This window comes from Ictalurus furcatus, chromosome 13 (genome assembly GCF_023375685.1).
Source record: "Ictalurus furcatus strain D&B chromosome 13, Billie_1.0, whole genome shotgun sequence".
Classification (NCBI taxonomy): Eukaryota; Metazoa; Chordata; class Actinopteri; order Siluriformes; family Ictaluridae; genus Ictalurus; species Ictalurus furcatus.
Genome location: NC_071267.1, coordinates 2,050,757 through 2,068,349, shown reverse-complemented (window position 1 = coordinate 2,068,349; position 17,593 = coordinate 2,050,757). Strand labels below are relative to the sequence as shown.

The window sequence follows — 17,593 nt, the reverse complement described above, 5'->3', positions numbered from 1 at the left end:
CTTTGCAACTGTTCCAGATAATTAATGCAACTGTTAGTGCATTTTTATATCCATTCACTGACCTGGACATGAACGATGGAGGGATTTTATTTTTGCAACCTCATATTTACATCTCAAATAAATAAATAAATAAATAAATAAACAAGGTCAAAGGCAACAACAACAGGATTACTTCTGTCTAATTAAAATGGTCTTTAGGGGTGCCAATAATTTTGCCCACGGTTTTTTTTTTGAGAGTAAACTATTATTTTTAAAAATAAGATCAGTTAAAAGACAGAATGAAAGAAAGAAAGCAAGAAAAAATTTAATGAGAGAGACAGAAACAAAAAGAGAGAAATTTATATAGAGAGAGATAGAATGACAGAAACAGAGATAGAAAGAGAGACAGAAGGAGAGAGAGAGCTTTTTTGCCAGTCAGTGAGGGGTTAAAAGGGGGCAGAAGGTCCATCTCTCTCAAACACACACACACACACACACACACACACACACACTGAGCTTTGAATGAGGAGCTCAGCAGTGACATGACTGTCGCTCCACTGTAGTGTGAGAGAACCCAAGACTCACTAGATCCCGACTCCGTTCTCTGCGTGGACGCTGCAGAGAACCGTTGATGGCTTCATGATAGACGAACACGTCTGAGCACCTGGAGGACACCTCACCGATCTCCCCAAGGAAATGTGCTTCAGACGGTGAACCAGGCGAGGCTGAAGAACCGTGAAGCGTGGCGCCGATGGATCTTTCTACAGCATTTGTTCTCATCAGCGTGTTAACGACAGCGAAGGCGCTCGTGAGTACCCGACCTTCAGCTCGCTCCCGTATCTCGGTGACACATCACGTGCATTTCACGTGTGAAAAATCCAAACTTATACGTGTACGAAGTGAATTCCAGTGCGAAGTTTTCTGCGAAAGATGCGGGTTTTAGGTTTTCACCCGAAATACATAATAAGAGTGAGAGAATGACAGAAAGAGAGGAGAGAGACAGGCAGAAGAATTTATACACTGATACAGCTTTCTTATTATTATTGTACTGTAATAATTCTTTCAGCTTTAAACCACAAACCTGCGTTTGAAAGAGAGCTGATTCCTGAACAGATCGACGGGAAAATACGATTTAATTCTGATAATGCTTTGTGCTTCATGTAAAGCATAAATGGAAAACAAACGAGACCTTTATACTTGCAAGTTATTTACAGTATTTGCAAATATTTTCCAAAGATTCTAATAAAAAAAATTGCGTAAAACTCTTCTGGATTATGCTACTGATCACTACTTCCCATGTAGTCTCAAGGCCTGCGTTCTTTTATTTATTTATTTTTTAATAAGGTAAATCAAAAGAAACCCTTTTCGACAGTTTCTTGTACTAATACTAGTCGTAAATAATTATTTTTATTATTATTATGAGATTCTGAATCATGGTTGTGAAAAACTTCAAATTGAATACATGCCCTTCGGTGGGATTAATATAAAAAGTTCCCTTAATGAAGATACTTTCAGGATGAGGTAAATAAATGTGTTTATTTTAATCACCACTGTGCTGTAGGGTGTCATCATCAGGTTTGTCACCTTTAATAAAGCCTCAGTATCCAGTTATTTACAAAAACAGTATTTTGCTATTCATCATCAATATACATACATGCCAATTAATTAATATATAATACTAGATGTATATTAATTCATTGGCATGGCATTTGCCTTGCTGGTTTGGTGTGGAATAGATTCATTAATACCAAGCTAGCATGGAACCCCTGTTAACAAGCTAATCCTTTTCCTGTGCTGGATGCTAGGACGGCTTGAGCTCCATTTTTTTTTCAAGCTGTCAGCATGCAAGTTGAATATTGTCTCTGTTCAGTAGAGCAGAAAATCACTCTGTAGTGGAGAACATCGGAAAGTCAATTATTTCCAACTTTCATCATAACCCCGTGATTTAAAACAGTGCTTCAGCAATAAACTGCAAATCAGATACTTCACAGAGCGAATGATTTATTTATACTGTATATTAAGTCTCTAATACCTCTGTATTCTTTCATTAAGTCTCTTGTTTAGTAGATATTCAGTCTGGTCTTTAGTAAATATTTAGTCTGAACTTTAGTAAATATTAAATCTGGTTTTAGTAAATATTCAATCTGGTCTTTAGTAAATATTTAGTCTGGTCTTTAGTAAATATTCAGTCTGGTCTTTAGTAAATATTCAGTCTGGTCTTTTGTAGATATTCAGTCTGGTCTTTAGTAAATATTTAGTCTGGTCTTTAGTAAATATTAAATCTGGTCTTTAGTAAATATTCAATCTGGTCTTTAGTAAATATTTAGTCTGGTCTTTAGTAGATATTCAATCTGGTCTTTTGTAGATATTCAGTCTGGTCTTTTGTAGATATTCAGTCTGGTCTTTAGTAAATATTTAGTCTGGTCTTTAGTAAATATTCAGTCTGGTCTTTAGTAGATATTCAGTCTGGTCTTTAGTAAATATTTAGTCTGGTCTTTAGTAAATATTCAATCTGGTCTTTTGTAGATATTCAGTCTGGTCTTTAGTAAATATTTAGTCTAGTGTTGAGTAAATATTCAGTCTAGTCTTTAGTAGATATTCAGTCTGGTGTTTAGTAGATATTCAGTCTGGTCTTTAGTAAATATTCAGTCTGGTCTTTAGTAAATATTCAGTCTGGTGTTTAGTAGATATTCAGTCTGGTCTTTAGTAAATATTCAGTCTGGTCTTTAGTAGATATTCAGTCTGGTCTTTTGTAGATATTCAGTCTGGTCTTTAGTAGATATTCAGTCTGGTCTTTAGTAAATATTCAGTCTGGTCTTTTGTAGATATTCAGTCTGGTCTTTTGTAGATATTCAGTCTGGTCTTTTGTAGATATTCAGTCTGGTCTTTTGTAGATATTCAGTCTGGTCTTTTGTAGATATTCAGTCTGGTCTTTAGTAGATATTCAGTCTGGTGTTTAATAAACATTCAGTCTGGTCTTTAGTAGATATTCAGTCTGGTCTTTACTAGATATTCAGTCTGGTCTTTAGTAGATATTCAGTCTGGTGTTTAATAAACATTTAGTCTGGTCTTTAGTAGATATTCAGTCTGGTCTTTAGTAGATATTCAGTCTGGTGTTTAATAAACATTTAGTCTGGTCTTTAGTAGATATTCAGTCTGGTCTTTAGTAGATATTTAGTTTGTCCTTTATTAGCTGTTTAGTGTGGTCTAGAGTAGACATGGAATGAGTGGTAATCTTTCCATTTTATATAATTTCCACCAAGCTTTCATAGCTGTTGATTATGGTATTGGTGAAGCAGCCGTGTTGTTTTGTTGACATACAGAGAAACAGCAGGTCAGATAGTGAAATGGTTCTGATTCAATTTCTAACCAAGGGTTGTTCTGCTGGTTTGGATAGGTCCATTTAGTGATGTGCTGTAGTTGGTTTACACGGCTATATGTTTGCAAATGAGTTGCTTCTAAACCTCCTGGAGCGTTGCTTTTCTAAAGTGATTAGTTTGAGTCTCGGTTTCTTGTTTTACCAGGGGAATTTTTCTTTGGGATTGAGTCTAATGAATTTTTACTGCAGTTGATGGATGGTTGAATTGATATCGCTGAGAACAGATAATTAACTTTGGGTCATATTGACTTTTTTTTATAGTTGCTTCTATGCCAATTAAGGTGATGGGTTGGTCCGACCACCACTGCAGATCATTATTAACTGCATTTAACAGGGGTTTGAAATTGAAATAGAATAGGTCTAAGAGCTTGTGGAAAATGTTGATGCCAAGGTACTTAATATTACCATGGTAACAGTTGGGTGACAGTTTAATTGCATGGCCCAAGTGATGTCACTTAAGTGGAGACACTGTTGATTTTGACCGAAATAAAACTGGAATAACTCATTTTTGCATCGTACTCTTAACTCTGATACTTTTAATATTATAATTTTGTCTTATTGCTGTGGTGAGTGCTTCATATAAGACAGCAAACAAGAATGGAAATAGTAGACAGCACTGCCTTGTACCTTTGTGTAGCGAGATATGATCCCACTCATGGTGACTATGGCCATTTGTATAGTGTTTGGGATGGCTGTCTTCTTGGTAAGTTATCACTTAAACTATTTGCAAAATTCACTGGCTAGTCCTTGTGTGTGTGTGTGTGTGTGTGTGTGTGTGTGTCTTAATCATCATATCATGGCAGCCTTTAACACTACAAAAGTCCTGCAGGTCACAACGGATACCCCCACCGGCTATGGCTCTTTAATCGATTTCTTAAGCCACAATGTGCACGATAAGGATGTGCACTCTCTCACATGTTCAGCTGTGGAGTGCACCATTGGCCTGTTTAAAGGGTGATGGTGTTGTCTGGATATGTCAAGTGGGAGACTGCTCTACCAACCTGAAATCATCTGCCGCATTGTGAGGGCTGTTGTGTCTTTGTGTTAGACTACAACTTGAGAAAGATAAAAGAGACACTCGGAGGTAAAGTTAACTCGTGTATTAACCAGAGCAAGAGCAAACAACATATATCAATGCGCATGGCTAATTACCAATCAGAAATCAATGCTAAGAGGAGCGATTCCACTTAAAGAAATAGATCCACTCTATACACTACAAGGGCATGTGCTGTGTTGCACAACAGAAAGGGCTCTGCTTTATAAGACATTTAGTCTGTCCTTTATTAGAGCTTTAGTCTGGCCTTTAGTAGATGTTTAGTACATCTTTTGGTAAACGTTTAAACTGGCCTTTATTAGATGATCCGTCTGTCCTTTAGTACACTTTTAGTATTTCCTTTTTTTATAGGTTTAGTCTGTCCTTTATTAAATGATTAATCTGGTCTTTTTCATATGTTTAGTCTAGTCTTTAATAGATGTTTAGTCTGTCCTTTAGTAAATGTTTAACCAGCCTATAGTAGATGTGTAATCTGATGTTTAGTTTGGCCTTTGGTAAACATTTAATCTGACCTTTTTTTTCTTTTTTCTGTCCTTTATTAGATGTTTAGTCTGGCCTTTAGTAGATGTTTAGTCTGGCCTTTAGTAGATGTTTAATCTGGCCTTTAGTAAATGCTTAATCTGGCCTTTCCTAGACATTTAATCTGTCCTTTATAAGACGTTTAGTCTGCCTTTTAGAAGACGTTTACAATTTTAGAAATAAACCTAATTATGATCAAATATGTATTTCTTTCTGCGATGGGCTTTTTTTTTTTTTCCATAAAATTTGCTTCTGTTTTTACTTTTAAAAAAAAAACAAACAAACCCCAACACTTTACAGTGTAGTCAATGTGTGAGAAATATCATTCCGAATAATTTATGCACATCACATTTGCTAATTTAATTTGTTAAGCAATAAAACAAACACAGACACAATCTGCTTAGACACTTAGATGCCATTTCCATCCATTCAAGCTCGCTGGGCTGGAATGGATGAAATGAATCACGGATGATAATGCCTTAACGAAACATTGTAAATGAAGACGTAATCATTTAGGACAGATAATGATCTGAGGGGCTGAAACATGGACAAACCCGTGTCTGACTTGTTGAACTGCTGAGATACGTCCGTGGTTATACTGATTACGCTTACTGTGATCTTTAGAAACAACACCGAGTCAAACAAAGGTTGCTGTCCTGTGCTAAATGGTTTACAGTAAACTGGTTTCATTTTGTCCGTCACCTCATCACAGATGTTTGTCTTGCACTCTGTTTTCTCTTATTTTTTAATATCTCCCATACACAGCTCTCTGGTCTTCACGTTGATTTATCCTTTTTAACAACAAGTATTTTTTTTTAAAAAAATAAGCGAAACCCATAGCTCAAACCAAGAGCTATTAATTGTTTAAACAGCTGTCAGATATATGTTCCACTATTTTGTTCGCTTGAAAAACGAAAATGTTCTAAGTGCCGTGTTCTAGATGTAATATCAGGAAATGAAAGCTGAAATTCTAGTTTATTGTCTCATGTTCATCTTTTGATCTCAAACCCAAAACCCAAATGTCTTTGGTGTATAGCAAAAACAAAAGAATCGGCCTGTCTCTCTCTCTCTCTCTCTCTCTCTCTCTCTCTCTCTCTCTCTCTCTCACACACACACACACACACACACACACACACACACACACACACACACACACACACAGCTTGTTTCTGCTACTTTTGCTCAGTGGTTGTGAAGTGTATTTTAGGCACAAAGCCTCTTGTGTTCAACTCTCCACCTTTTCCAGCACAAAGAAGTGATGAAGACAGATTAGAGCCAAAGGAAAGAGTGTGAGAGAAGTTAAGAAGGATTGAGAGAGTGAGACGACACAAAAAAGGTTAAAGCAGGACTGCCACATATCACAGTACGGTGAAAGTATTTCACAATCGCTAGAGGCAACAGATCAGGCCAAGGGGTTCTTCCAGACAGAGATGGAAAGCCATTGATGCTGAAATGCTGACAAGTGAGCTCATTGTCTGCTAGAAATAATGGCACCCTTCATAAAAACACCCAATACCTTTTCCTAACATTTCCTAACGACAAAGTTGAGATCAACAATAACTTCTTATCTGTGCCAAAATTATTTACACCCCTAAGGAATATTTGACAAAAATGCAAAGAACCCCCAAAAAACCTCAAGTCTTTTTTGACTTGATCTCAGTCCGGAGGAACTCAACAGTTGCCTTTTACCATGTCTGGTCTTCCTAGCGTATAAACATGAAGCTGTACACATGTGGACAAATCAGGTAACATACATAAAAAAGAAAAAAATGACACAAGGAGATAAAAAATACCTTTAAGCACAGTTAGGTTGCAATTATCACATCAATCAATGCAAATTTGGTTTAATTCAACAAAATGGCTTCCACTTGCATCATTCATCATCTTAGAAAATAGCACTTGATCCAGTAATTTGCATTCGAGAGTAAATCGAGGTTGTGAAATCGTAACGTGTGCATGGGATATCATTTTATCATGCTTTTAAAATTGTATTTTTGAGTCAAAACAAATAAACGAATTCCTGATTTCGGTATTAAACTTAAAACCGTTTGGCGAACATACTGTATATCTCATCTCAAGCCACTAGAAGAAAAGAGCCTAAGGAGATTTAGGGATGATCTCATTCAGACTTTTTATTCCCTCCTGTCACAGATCGATTCTGATGACGTCATTACTCGGGACGAGCAAATCTTCCTCCTGATTCGTGCACGGGCAAGGTGTGAGAGAAGCATCCGAGCCCAGCTGAGCACAGTACGAGGTACGTCATGGAAAAAATTGCTAAATCGTTGTTCAGAAGGCCAGATCTATGCCAAATAATACAAGCTTTGTTGCAATTTTTGTTGTAAATAATCTGACAAACCGACAGTTTAATAATAATAAAAAAGAAGAGCTTTCTTTTTGCTTCAGGGTGCTTTCATTCTTCAGTTAGTGAAATTCAATTAGGCGTCATAAACACACTGATGTAGCACCTGTCTTTTTTTTTTCTTTCTCCAAAGGTCCTCTAATCCAATTTCCTGCACACAACAGCATCAATAAATCCAGAAAATGAAACGCTAATCAGTCCCAGGTTCAGACGCTTATCTCTGATCAGATTTGTTTCTGTATTGATCTCGCACAGTACGAATGTGCAATCAGTTCCATCACATTATTCCCACTGAGAGATATTGACGTCCCGTGTCCCGTTGTTACCGTCGTACGTTGTATGTTTTCATTACTTGTACAATGCCATTGAATTCTAGACTCTAGATTTGTGTTGATTAGTTTTCTACGTGACCGAGAAAACCTCCAGGAGCTGATTCTGTGGTTTCTGGAAATAGCTGTCTTTATTTCAGCATGTGGGTAGATACATTCAGTGCTGTGAAAATTTGTCTTTATTGTTAAACCTTTTGATTGTTTTGTTCAAAGAATTCACAAGAATACTCTGCTGTCATGGATATCCAACAATTGTGCAAACAACACAAGTTTATATAAAAAAAAAGTTCTTTGTTAAGTATAGGTGTGCAACAATTATTTTTGTGCTACCTCACTTTGCCAAGATAACAGCTCTGAGTCTTCTCCTATAATGCCTGATGAGGTTGGAGAATACATGGCGAGGGATCTGAGAGCGTTCCTCCATACAGAACCTCTCCAGATCCTTCACATTTCGAGGTCCACACTGGTGGACTCTCCTCTTCAGTTCACCTCACAGGTTTTCTATGGGGTTCAGGTCAGGGGACTGGGATGGACATGGCAGGACCTTGATTTTGTGGTCAGTAAACCAATTTTGTGTTGATTTTGATGATGTTTTTGATCATTGTCCTGCTGGAAGATCCAACCACGGCCCATTTGAAGCTTTCTGGCAGAGGCAGTCAGGTTTTCATTTAATATCTGTTGATATTTGATAGAGTCCATGATGCCATGTATCCTAACAAAATGTCCAGGTCCTCTGGCAGAAAAACAGCCCCAAAACATTAAAGATCCACCTCCATATTTAACCGTGGGCATGAGGGACTTTTCCATATGGCTACCTCTCTGTGTGCTCCAAAACCACCTCTGGTGTTTATTACCAAAAAGCTCTATTTTGGTTTCATCTATTTTGGTTTCATCATTTGAACCATAGAACCCGATCCCATTTGAAGTTCCAGTAGTGTCTGGCAAACTGAAGACGTTCGAGTTTGTTTTTGGATGAGAGTAGAGGCTTTTTTCTTGAAACCCTTCCAAACAGCTTGTGGTGATGTAGGTGACTTCAGATTGTAGTTTTGGAGACTTTCTGACCCCAAGACACAACTAACTTCTGCAATTCTCCAGCTGTGATCCTTGGAGATGTTTTATCCACTTGAACCGTCCTCTTCACAGTGCGTTGAGACGATATAGACACACGTCCAATTCCAGGTCGATTCATAACATTTCCAGTTGACTGGAACTTCTTAATTATTGCCCTGATGGTGAAATGGGCGTTTTCAATGCTTGTGCTATTTTCTTATAGACACTTCCCATTGTGTGAAGCTCAACAACCTTTTGCTGCACATCACAGCTATATTCCTCGCTCTTACCCATCGTTATGAATGACTAAGGGAATTTGGCCTATGTGTTACCTCATATTTATACCCCTGTGAAACAAGAAGTCATGATAGTAATTTCCTGTTCCTAGTCACCCAGGTGTAAACCTGTGTTGTTTTTGCAATTGTTTGATGTCTATGAGTATTTTTGTGAAATTTTTGAACAAAAGATCAAAAATTTTTAACAATAAAGACAATTTTTCACAGCCTTCTTTGCTCATATTTACCAAGGGTGCAAATATTAGTGGAGGACACTCTGCGTATACTGTATAAAAGTGCTTTGGTTTACGGCATCAAAATGCTCTCAGGATTATACACAAGTATCCCCTGAGTAAGTACAACGAACACATAAAGCAATTCTTTTTTTATAAATTGTTCTCTGATTTATTAATCTGTTTCCCCAGAAGGCGACTGCGTGCCGGAGTGGGACGGCATCATCTGCTGGCCGAGAGGGAAGCGCAATCAGCTTGTAGCTGTGCCTTGCCCTGAGTATATTTATGACTTCGACCACAGAGGTCTGTAGATCTGAGAAATCAGAAAGCGCTCGGTAAATCTGACATGCGAATTCAAATCTTGTTTTGTTTTGGGAGGGTCTACGATTTTGCATTTCTACTTGTTGTCATTTTTATATATTTGTATTGCATTATTTCTAAGTTTTTATCTATTTTTTTCCTTATTCTAATTCTATTCTTATGTTTCTTATTGTAATAATATCTATCTAAATATTTCTGTGTGGTAATTTTTTTTCTCTTTAACATGTAAGACAGTTCTTGTTTTATGATGTAGGAGTTTGTAAAATGGTAATATATTTTTTGTTTTTTTAAACAAAAATTATGATTTGCTAAGGTCATGCGTACCGTAACTGCGATGCGTTGGGGAACTGGGAGCAGGTTCCCACCATCAACCGTACCTGGGCCGATTACACTGAGTGTACGATGAAGCTGCAGTCTAACCATGGCAGGCAGGAGGAGGTGTGTGTTTGCGTGTGTGTGTGTGTGTGTGTGTGTGTGTGTGTGTGTGTATTTTTTTAGGTTATTTATGGCAAATCAACTTGGCGTAAGCTTCAAATGATACGCAAATATATAAACAGTCATCTCCAGAATTATTGGCACCTTTGGTAAAAGAAAGCTATGAAAGAAATATCTTTGTGTAATTAATTAATTGGGGCGGCTGTGGCTCAGGTGGTAGAGTGGGTTGTCCACTAATCATAGGGTTGGCGGTTCGATTCCTGGCCCACATGACTCCACATACTGAAATGTCCTTGGGCAAGACACTGAACCCCAAGTTGCTCCCAATGGCAAGTTAGCGCCTTGCATGGCAGCTCTGCTACCATTGGTGTGTGAGTGTGTGTGTGTGAATGGGTGAATGAGACACAGTGTAGAGCACTTTGGATAAAAGCGCTATATAAGTGCAGACCATTAATTAGCGTAATCTCACAATATAAATATTTGAGACATCAAACTTTTAATTGAAGTAAATTAATCATTCTGGAGCTGACTGTATGGAAACGTGGAAGTCCCTGTAAATGAGCTGTTAGTATAGCAATGATATTGTATTAGAACGAGCACGTTAATATAAACCTGTGGTTTGTAGCTGCACTGCTGTCAGAGCTGCTGTTTTTCAGAATTCGACAGTGATTATACGGAATATACGTGGTATAATTTGGAAATAATGCCCATGACATTAAATATATCTTGGGAAAAACATCAGCCAAGATGAAAATACAACATTAAATGAACACAAATAACAATTATGATCTCTGCTCTCCAAACCAATCAGTTAAAAGTCAATTTCATTTTCATTCATGAGTAAATGATTCAACTATTTATAATCTCACCGTTGATTCGTTCTTCCTCAGGAGGTGTTCAGGCGGCTTCATGTGATGTACACTACAGGTTACTCCATCTCGCTGACCTCATTACTGGCAGCCGTCTTCATCCTCTGCTACTTCAAGTACGTTTAGAGCAAAATGCTTTGAGGTTTTTCCACACGTGTTCTGTCATATAAAGTGTTTTCTCGTACATTCATCATTTCACCACTGATAGAAGCCCAAATCTCTATTTCCACCTGGCATATTCACACGAAATGCTCTCACATACTGTTTTTTTTTCTTCTTCAGTTTGCTCTTAATGTACAGAAAATATGTGGGGAGAAAAATAGCTTCTGGATGATAATGCACATGAATAACACTAAGTAATCTTTCAAACCATTTACCCTATTCTGAACAAAGCAAAAGAAAATACAAAGCCTACACTTTCACCCTATCTCACTAAAAATGGCATGGCAGTCACTCATGCAGTTTCTAGGCAGTAACAGTGATTACCTGAAACATCTCATTACTACAACCCCAATTCTGAAAAACCTCAATTGGGGCAGTATGGAAAATTCTAATAAAAACAAAGAGGAGTGATTTGTAAATGTACTTTGGCTTGTTTTTAAACAGCAAACGTATGAATACAAGGTATTTGATATTTTATCTAATCAACTGCATAGTTTTTTTTTGAACCCTCATGAGTCTGTAATGGATATCCTGACATTTGCTCGGGAATACTTTGGTAAACCTTTGTCAGTCGACACCATTCGCCGCTGCATCCACAGATGCAAGTTAAGGCTTTACTATGCAAAGCAGAAGCCATACATACAGAAGCGCCGCCAACTTCTCTGAGCTTGGTCTCATCTGAGATGGACAGTAGCACAGTGGAATCGTGTTTTGTGGTCCAACGAGTCGACATTTCAAATAGTTTTTGGACAAAACAGCCGTCATGATCTCCGGGGTAAAGGGGAAAAAGGACCGCCCGAGCTGTTATCAGTGACTATGTTTACATGGACAGCAGTAATCCAATTATTGACCTTACTCTGAATAAGACAATATTCTGATTAAGGTGTTTACATGAGTCACTTTTAGAATACTCCTTTCCTGTTTTACATGTTATAGAACATAGTTCGATTAACAGCCTGCGTCATTATGTCACCATGCCATGCCGTCTGAAGTCCCTCCAGAATTTCACGTATCAACATACAGTTCGTCTTCGTTATGGAACCGTATACAGTTTTGGGCATTTTTATAAAAAAAAATTTACGAACACTTCAAGTGCGGTTAATTATTTGTTATGCTATTCGTGCTAATACACAAATGCTTGAAGCCGAGGGCTCCGTCCCAAACCGCGTGCTTACCGTCTATATAGTAGCCGAGATACATGTATTTTGCTTACTATAGGCCTACAGTAGGCAAGTACGTGGTTTGGGACGCAGCCGTGCTCTCTTGTTTGCCGTAAACCGGTTGACCGCTGCCGTGTGTACGTGTCCTGTCGCAAAATGCGGTGAAAACTCCCACACGGCGTTAATAGTGTGATTAAGGTGTGTACATGTCTGTAATACACGTCGATAATGCGACTAAAACACGAATACTCCACGCATCTTAATTCCATTTGTGTTTACTTCGAGTATGACCTTAATCGGATTAAGGTAATTAAAAATTGCTGTTTACATACTAGTTGCTTAATCAGAGTATCGTCTTAATCGGGTTAATATTGGATTATTGTTGTCCATGTAAACGTACTGACTGTCAGGTCCAAAATCCAGCGTCTGTCATGGTATGTGCGCATGTCAGTGCTCATGGCATGGGTAACTCACACTTCTGTGAGGGCAGCATTAATGCAGAAAGACATGTACACATTTTGGAGATCCGAAATTATCGGTTACATTTCTTCATGCCATATGGGTGCAAATTCAGGAAAATGTTTACCTTACATCCATAAACAGCAATTCATTTTACAGCCTGGAGTGGAGCACCAGCATGATTTGCGACGACTTGCACTTTTTAACGCACTCCTAACTTTGTTATAGGCGTTTACACTGCACTCGTAACTACATCCACACCCACCTGTTCACCTCCTTCATATGCCGAGCAGTCAGCATCTTCGTGAAGGACGCTGTGCTCTATACAGAGGAAGACGACCAAGCCGAGTATGGAGAAGTGGGAACCCGAGCTCAGATGGTACACCCGCAATACACACAAATTATAAGTAATTGAATGAAGTATGAGTCATATGAATTCATATGAAGTTAAAAAAAAAATTATATATAAAAAAAAATATATATATATATATATATATATATATATATATATATATATATATATATATATATATATATAAAATATATTCTGATTCCATAGGCTATTTAATTGAGTGGTGCACAAAACAATACAAACAATAACAAAAGTTACTCATGCGAAACACTAAATGAGGCAAAAATTAAGAAAAATTACGCAATTATTATGGTAGAAAACACAACATTTACCCACATACAATGCCAAAGAATGGAATAGTAACCAAAATTACGCATGTAAAACAGTAAAATCCACACAGAAGAAATGGTAAACAAGCTGAAAGTAACGAAAACAGCCGATGCAAAATGGTAAAAAGGCAAAAGTAAGAAGATTTACCCTCACAAAATGGCAAACAAGGTGGAAGTAATGTGTGCAAGATGACCCTGGTTATAAACATTAGTCATTCTCTAACTCAAGCTGTCGCACATACTGTCTGAATAAGCAACTACATTTGACGTCACTGGAAAAATTTTCTCCTGATAAAAAAATGATTTGATAACTTGTTTTCCCTCTAACTCTTCCTCTTCTTCTTCTTCTTCTTATTTTTGCTTGTATGGCTTGGGGTCAAGGTGGGCTGTAAAGTCGCCGTGACCTTTTTCCACTATTTCCTGGCGACCAATCACTACTGGATCCTAGTGGAGGGCCTGTACCTGCACAGTCTGATCTTCATGGCTTTCCTGTCTGATAAAAATTACCTGTGGGCTCTAACCATCATAGGCTGGGGTGAGCTGCCCACTTTATTTATTTATTTATTTATTTATTTATTTATTTATTTGTAACTGTTTCTATTCAGATATAAAATGCAAAAAAAGCTTCTCATATCCCATTTTCATTATCTGAACTCAGTGACACGCCCACATTTCCGTAGGCAAATGGCGGGTTTATATTCTGGTCGTAACTAAGCCGAGCAGAAAGTAATTGGTTTTCCAAACTGTCTTTGCTGCAGGTGTTCCCGCTGTATTTGTCTCAATTTGGGTCAGCGTTCGAGCCTCGCTGGCTGATACCCAGTAAGTTTCATCTCAGTTTTCTGTGTACATCAGAGTTAAAGATATTGTTTCTATAGTAACATCTCATTCACAGGGATTTGTATGGCAGGCGCTCTACTTAAACCGATTTTAAAAAATGTGTGTAATCACTGATACTGTAAAGTTTTCAGTGAGGACACTGTGTTAGTTTAAGTGAAGAGAATTTTTGCTTTATTTTTATAGAGACTGCATGAATTAACATCAGTGTTGGTCTTCCAGATGTTGGGATATCAGTGCAGGGAATGTGAAATGGATTTTTCAAGTTCCGATCCTTGCAGCCATCACTGTAAGCAAACCGTTGCTGCTTGCCCTATCGATATTCTGCTTGGTTTTTCCGAAGCCGTCACAATTCTATACATCATAAACTCTTACCGTATCGTATTTCTCTCTTACTCTCTAGGTCAACTTCTTTCTTTTCCTCAACATCATCAGGGTTTTGGCGTCAAAGCTGTGGGAGACGAACACTGGGAAACTGGACCCGAGGCAGCAGTACAGGTCAAACACCGGCCTTCCATAAACATGCAGGAGACAAAATATACGAATCATCACGATGGAGGCAGTTTGTTGATCTATGCAGCTCAAATGTAGTTAATAGAGCCAGATAGACTTAGAGCTGTAACGCTAAGGTTGCTAAGTAATTAACACAAAACAGTAAAGAGTGAGAAACGTTACTCTTGTGAAGTAGCGCGTAAGGTCAAAGAAAGAAAAATTGACCATTGCAAAATAGTAATCAAGGTGACAATGATAATAAAAAAAGTTACCTACACAATATAATAAACAGTGCGAAAATAAGAAAACATTACCAACGCAAAATTGTAAACAAAGTAAAAGTCATTTAAAAAAAAAATCCATGTAAAATAGTAAACATGGTGAAAGTCTGAAATGCTGTTGTCACGCTGTTGTACAGGAAGCTGCTGAAATCGACGCTGGTGCTGATGCCGCTCTTCGGGGTGCACTACATGGTATTTATGGGTCTTCCTTACACAGAGGTCAATGGGCTGCTTTGGCAAATCCAGATGCACTACGATATGTTCTTCAATTCGTTACAGGTACACACTCTTCCCCACACACACTTTCTGAACAAGTGGTGATAACTTTGATTTTTACTTTTAAATTCATTCATCGGTTGTAAAAAGCTAGAAAACACAATAAAGGACTTTACACCTCGAGTGAAGATCAAACTTACTAGATGAGCCCAAAAATCAGGTTGCGGTACATATACTGTACTGTAGACGCTTCACTCGGTAATGTGGAATTAAGCGTGCACTTATGTATGTGTTAGTTTGCAGCTATTACTGAAAATCAGTTTGTACCAGGAAGCAAATTTATTGATATATTAAAAAATGTTTGGTATGATGTTTTTCTTTTTCCTCCTTTTAGGGCTTTTTTGTGGCCTTCATCTACTGTTTCTGCAATGGAGAGGTACTACAGATGCTTTTTTTTTTTTTTATAATTTATTATTATTTTTTTTTATAAGAGTTCAGGCTTCCTTAAAATGTTCAGTACTGTCCAGGCCGTATTTATTCTCATCCATGTAACTGTACCTATTCAGATATAAAAATGCAAAAATGCTTCCCATATCCCATTTTCATTATCTGAACTAAGTGACATGCCCACATTTCCATAATCAGACTTTATTAGAGAATAAAAAACTGATTTTTCGACCATGTTGAAAATTACGTGCGCACGTTCTTATGTAGTTCTGCGTCCCGATAGAACTTTTCAATTCCTTTTAAAAGCCATTTTTCTTAACTTGAAAATCTTCCTGATCCAGCTTATTGTAGCAACTAGCAACTTGCAAAAACTTTACATTTTTTAAAATCTTGCCTACAACCCAAAACACATGGGAAACACGTGTTTCCTTCACTTCCTGCAGTGAGTCGATTCAGAGTCGAATCGCTTTCTCACGGACATTGAGTTCAGCTGGGAGTGGAGTGAGACCACCTCGGTCAGATCCCAGAGGGATCCCTAAATACTGCACCTGTGTAAGCCTACTATGACTCGAGCATATTAAAAATAGTCCTGTAACTGTATTTGTCGATCACAGGTGCAGGCGGAGGTAAAAAAGGCGTGGCTAAGGCGGAGCCTCTCTCTGGACATCAAGCAAAAGGCACGTGTAGTCAGCAGCACCGGGGGTGGGAGCTGTTACTACGGCGGTATGACATCACACACCACCACACAAAGCATCTCCCTTGGCACCCAGGGACCAATCCTGGCTCGGGGAGTGTCCTTAGGAGTCAGAGGCCAATCGCACGTCGCTAACCTGCACGTCGCCACACCCAACGAGACCGCAGAGATCACATTACCCACAGTTCAGAAGTCAGAGCTGAGAAGGGCCGACAGCATGGGATTACTGTATGATCAGAATGGACAAAACATTGTAGGACGTCGAGTAGAGGAGGAGGAATTCGAAAAAGATCCATCGCTATACTTTATACCTGAAGATCTTTCCGCTTCAAAAGATCTGGAAACAATTCTATGAAAAACCTCTCGTGATATGTTGTTGAATTTCATCTGGATAGCGGGTCAATCGTCATGTTAAATGTCTGAAACTGATGTGCCGTGACATTATTTGATGCCCGGATGTGTTTGTTCACTGTTTGTATATCGTGTTTTTATTATTTCCTTAGTCAAAACTACTGATGTGACCAGCGTTTGTATTTAGTCATGCATATTTATTTGATGATTAGATATCATGACCTACTGCAGTGAAAGTAAGAACTTAGGATAGTCCCTATCCTTCTTCATTTTGTTGTTTTACTACCTGGAACTGAAATTGGACTCAATTGTGATTTTATAAAATATGTCAAACATGCGAAGGTGCAAAATATATTGTTTTTATTGCGACACAAAGGCTAATTAAATAATAAATAAGCAGAAATGGATCATTTTGGCGTCCACAATTTCAACTTTAAGTCTTCTTGGAAAATGTCTCTTATTAGCTTTTTATCTGGAGCCTGGTATTTTTTGCCTATTCTTTTTGGCAAAATTGCTCAAGCTCTGTCAGATTGGATGCACACCATTGGTGAACAACAATGTTCAAAGTCTTACCTCAGATTCTGAATGGGTTTGACTACTGGGACATTCTAACGTATTCAGCTTCGTGGGTTTGAGCCACTCCAGTGTCGCTTTCAGATGAATATTTCTTGTTATTCCTACACTCAACCATGACCAGTTTCTCAGTCTGTGCCGATGAAACGCATTGGCGCAAAACGATGCTACCACCACCATGCTTTACGGTGGGAAAGGTTTTCTCAGGGAAACGGAAACAGCAGTCTTGGATTTTTGCAAATTTAGTACTTTGTTCCCAACCTAGTTCCTGAGTCTCCAAATGTATGTATTTCATATGCTTTTTTTTTTTTTTTAAAAAAAAACAAAAACAAAAACAAAATTATTATTATTTAAAAAATAAAAAAATCTCTCTTCTCACCAGTCTTCTACAAAGCCCAGCATTGTGGAATGTCTGCGGTGTGGTCCTGTAAAAACTTT

The 17,593-nt window shown here is 38.0% G+C and overlaps 1 protein-coding gene across 1 annotated transcript; it reads left to right on the top strand.

Annotated features, from left to right (window-relative positions):
• Nucleotides 1-246: 246 nt before the first annotated feature.
• On the top strand, nucleotides 247-17,324 carry pth3r (parathyroid hormone 3 receptor). Its single transcript, XM_053640595.1, has 13 exons — nucleotides 247-787; nucleotides 7,083-7,188; nucleotides 9,373-9,483; nucleotides 9,815-9,939; nucleotides 10,827-10,921; nucleotides 12,815-12,965; nucleotides 13,649-13,802; nucleotides 14,026-14,086; nucleotides 14,324-14,390; nucleotides 14,505-14,599; nucleotides 15,012-15,153; nucleotides 15,485-15,526; nucleotides 16,152-17,324. Exons 1-13 carry the CDS (start codon nucleotides 731-733, stop codon nucleotides 16,584-16,586), a joined length of 1,641 nt encoding a protein of 546 aa, XP_053496570.1. The 5' UTR covers nucleotides 247-730; the 3' UTR covers nucleotides 16,587-17,324.
• The last annotated feature ends 269 nt before the right edge of the window (nucleotides 17,325-17,593 follow it).

What these genes read in the sequence shown, in the direction of transcription:
- pth3r (XM_053640595.1), top strand. Translation starts at nt 731, where the DNA reads ATGGATCTTTCTACAGCATTTGTTCTCATCAGCGTGTTAACGACAGCG. An exon ending in TTATGACTTCGACCACAGAG is followed by an intron (nt 9,484 to 9,814) that starts GTCTGTAGATCT and finishes TGATTTGCTAAG; the next exon opens with GTCATGCGTACCGTAACTGC. An exon ending in TCTAACCATCATAGGCTGGG is followed by an intron (nt 13,803 to 14,025) that starts GTGAGCTGCCCA and finishes TCTTTGCTGCAG; the next exon opens with GTGTTCCCGCTGTATTTGTC.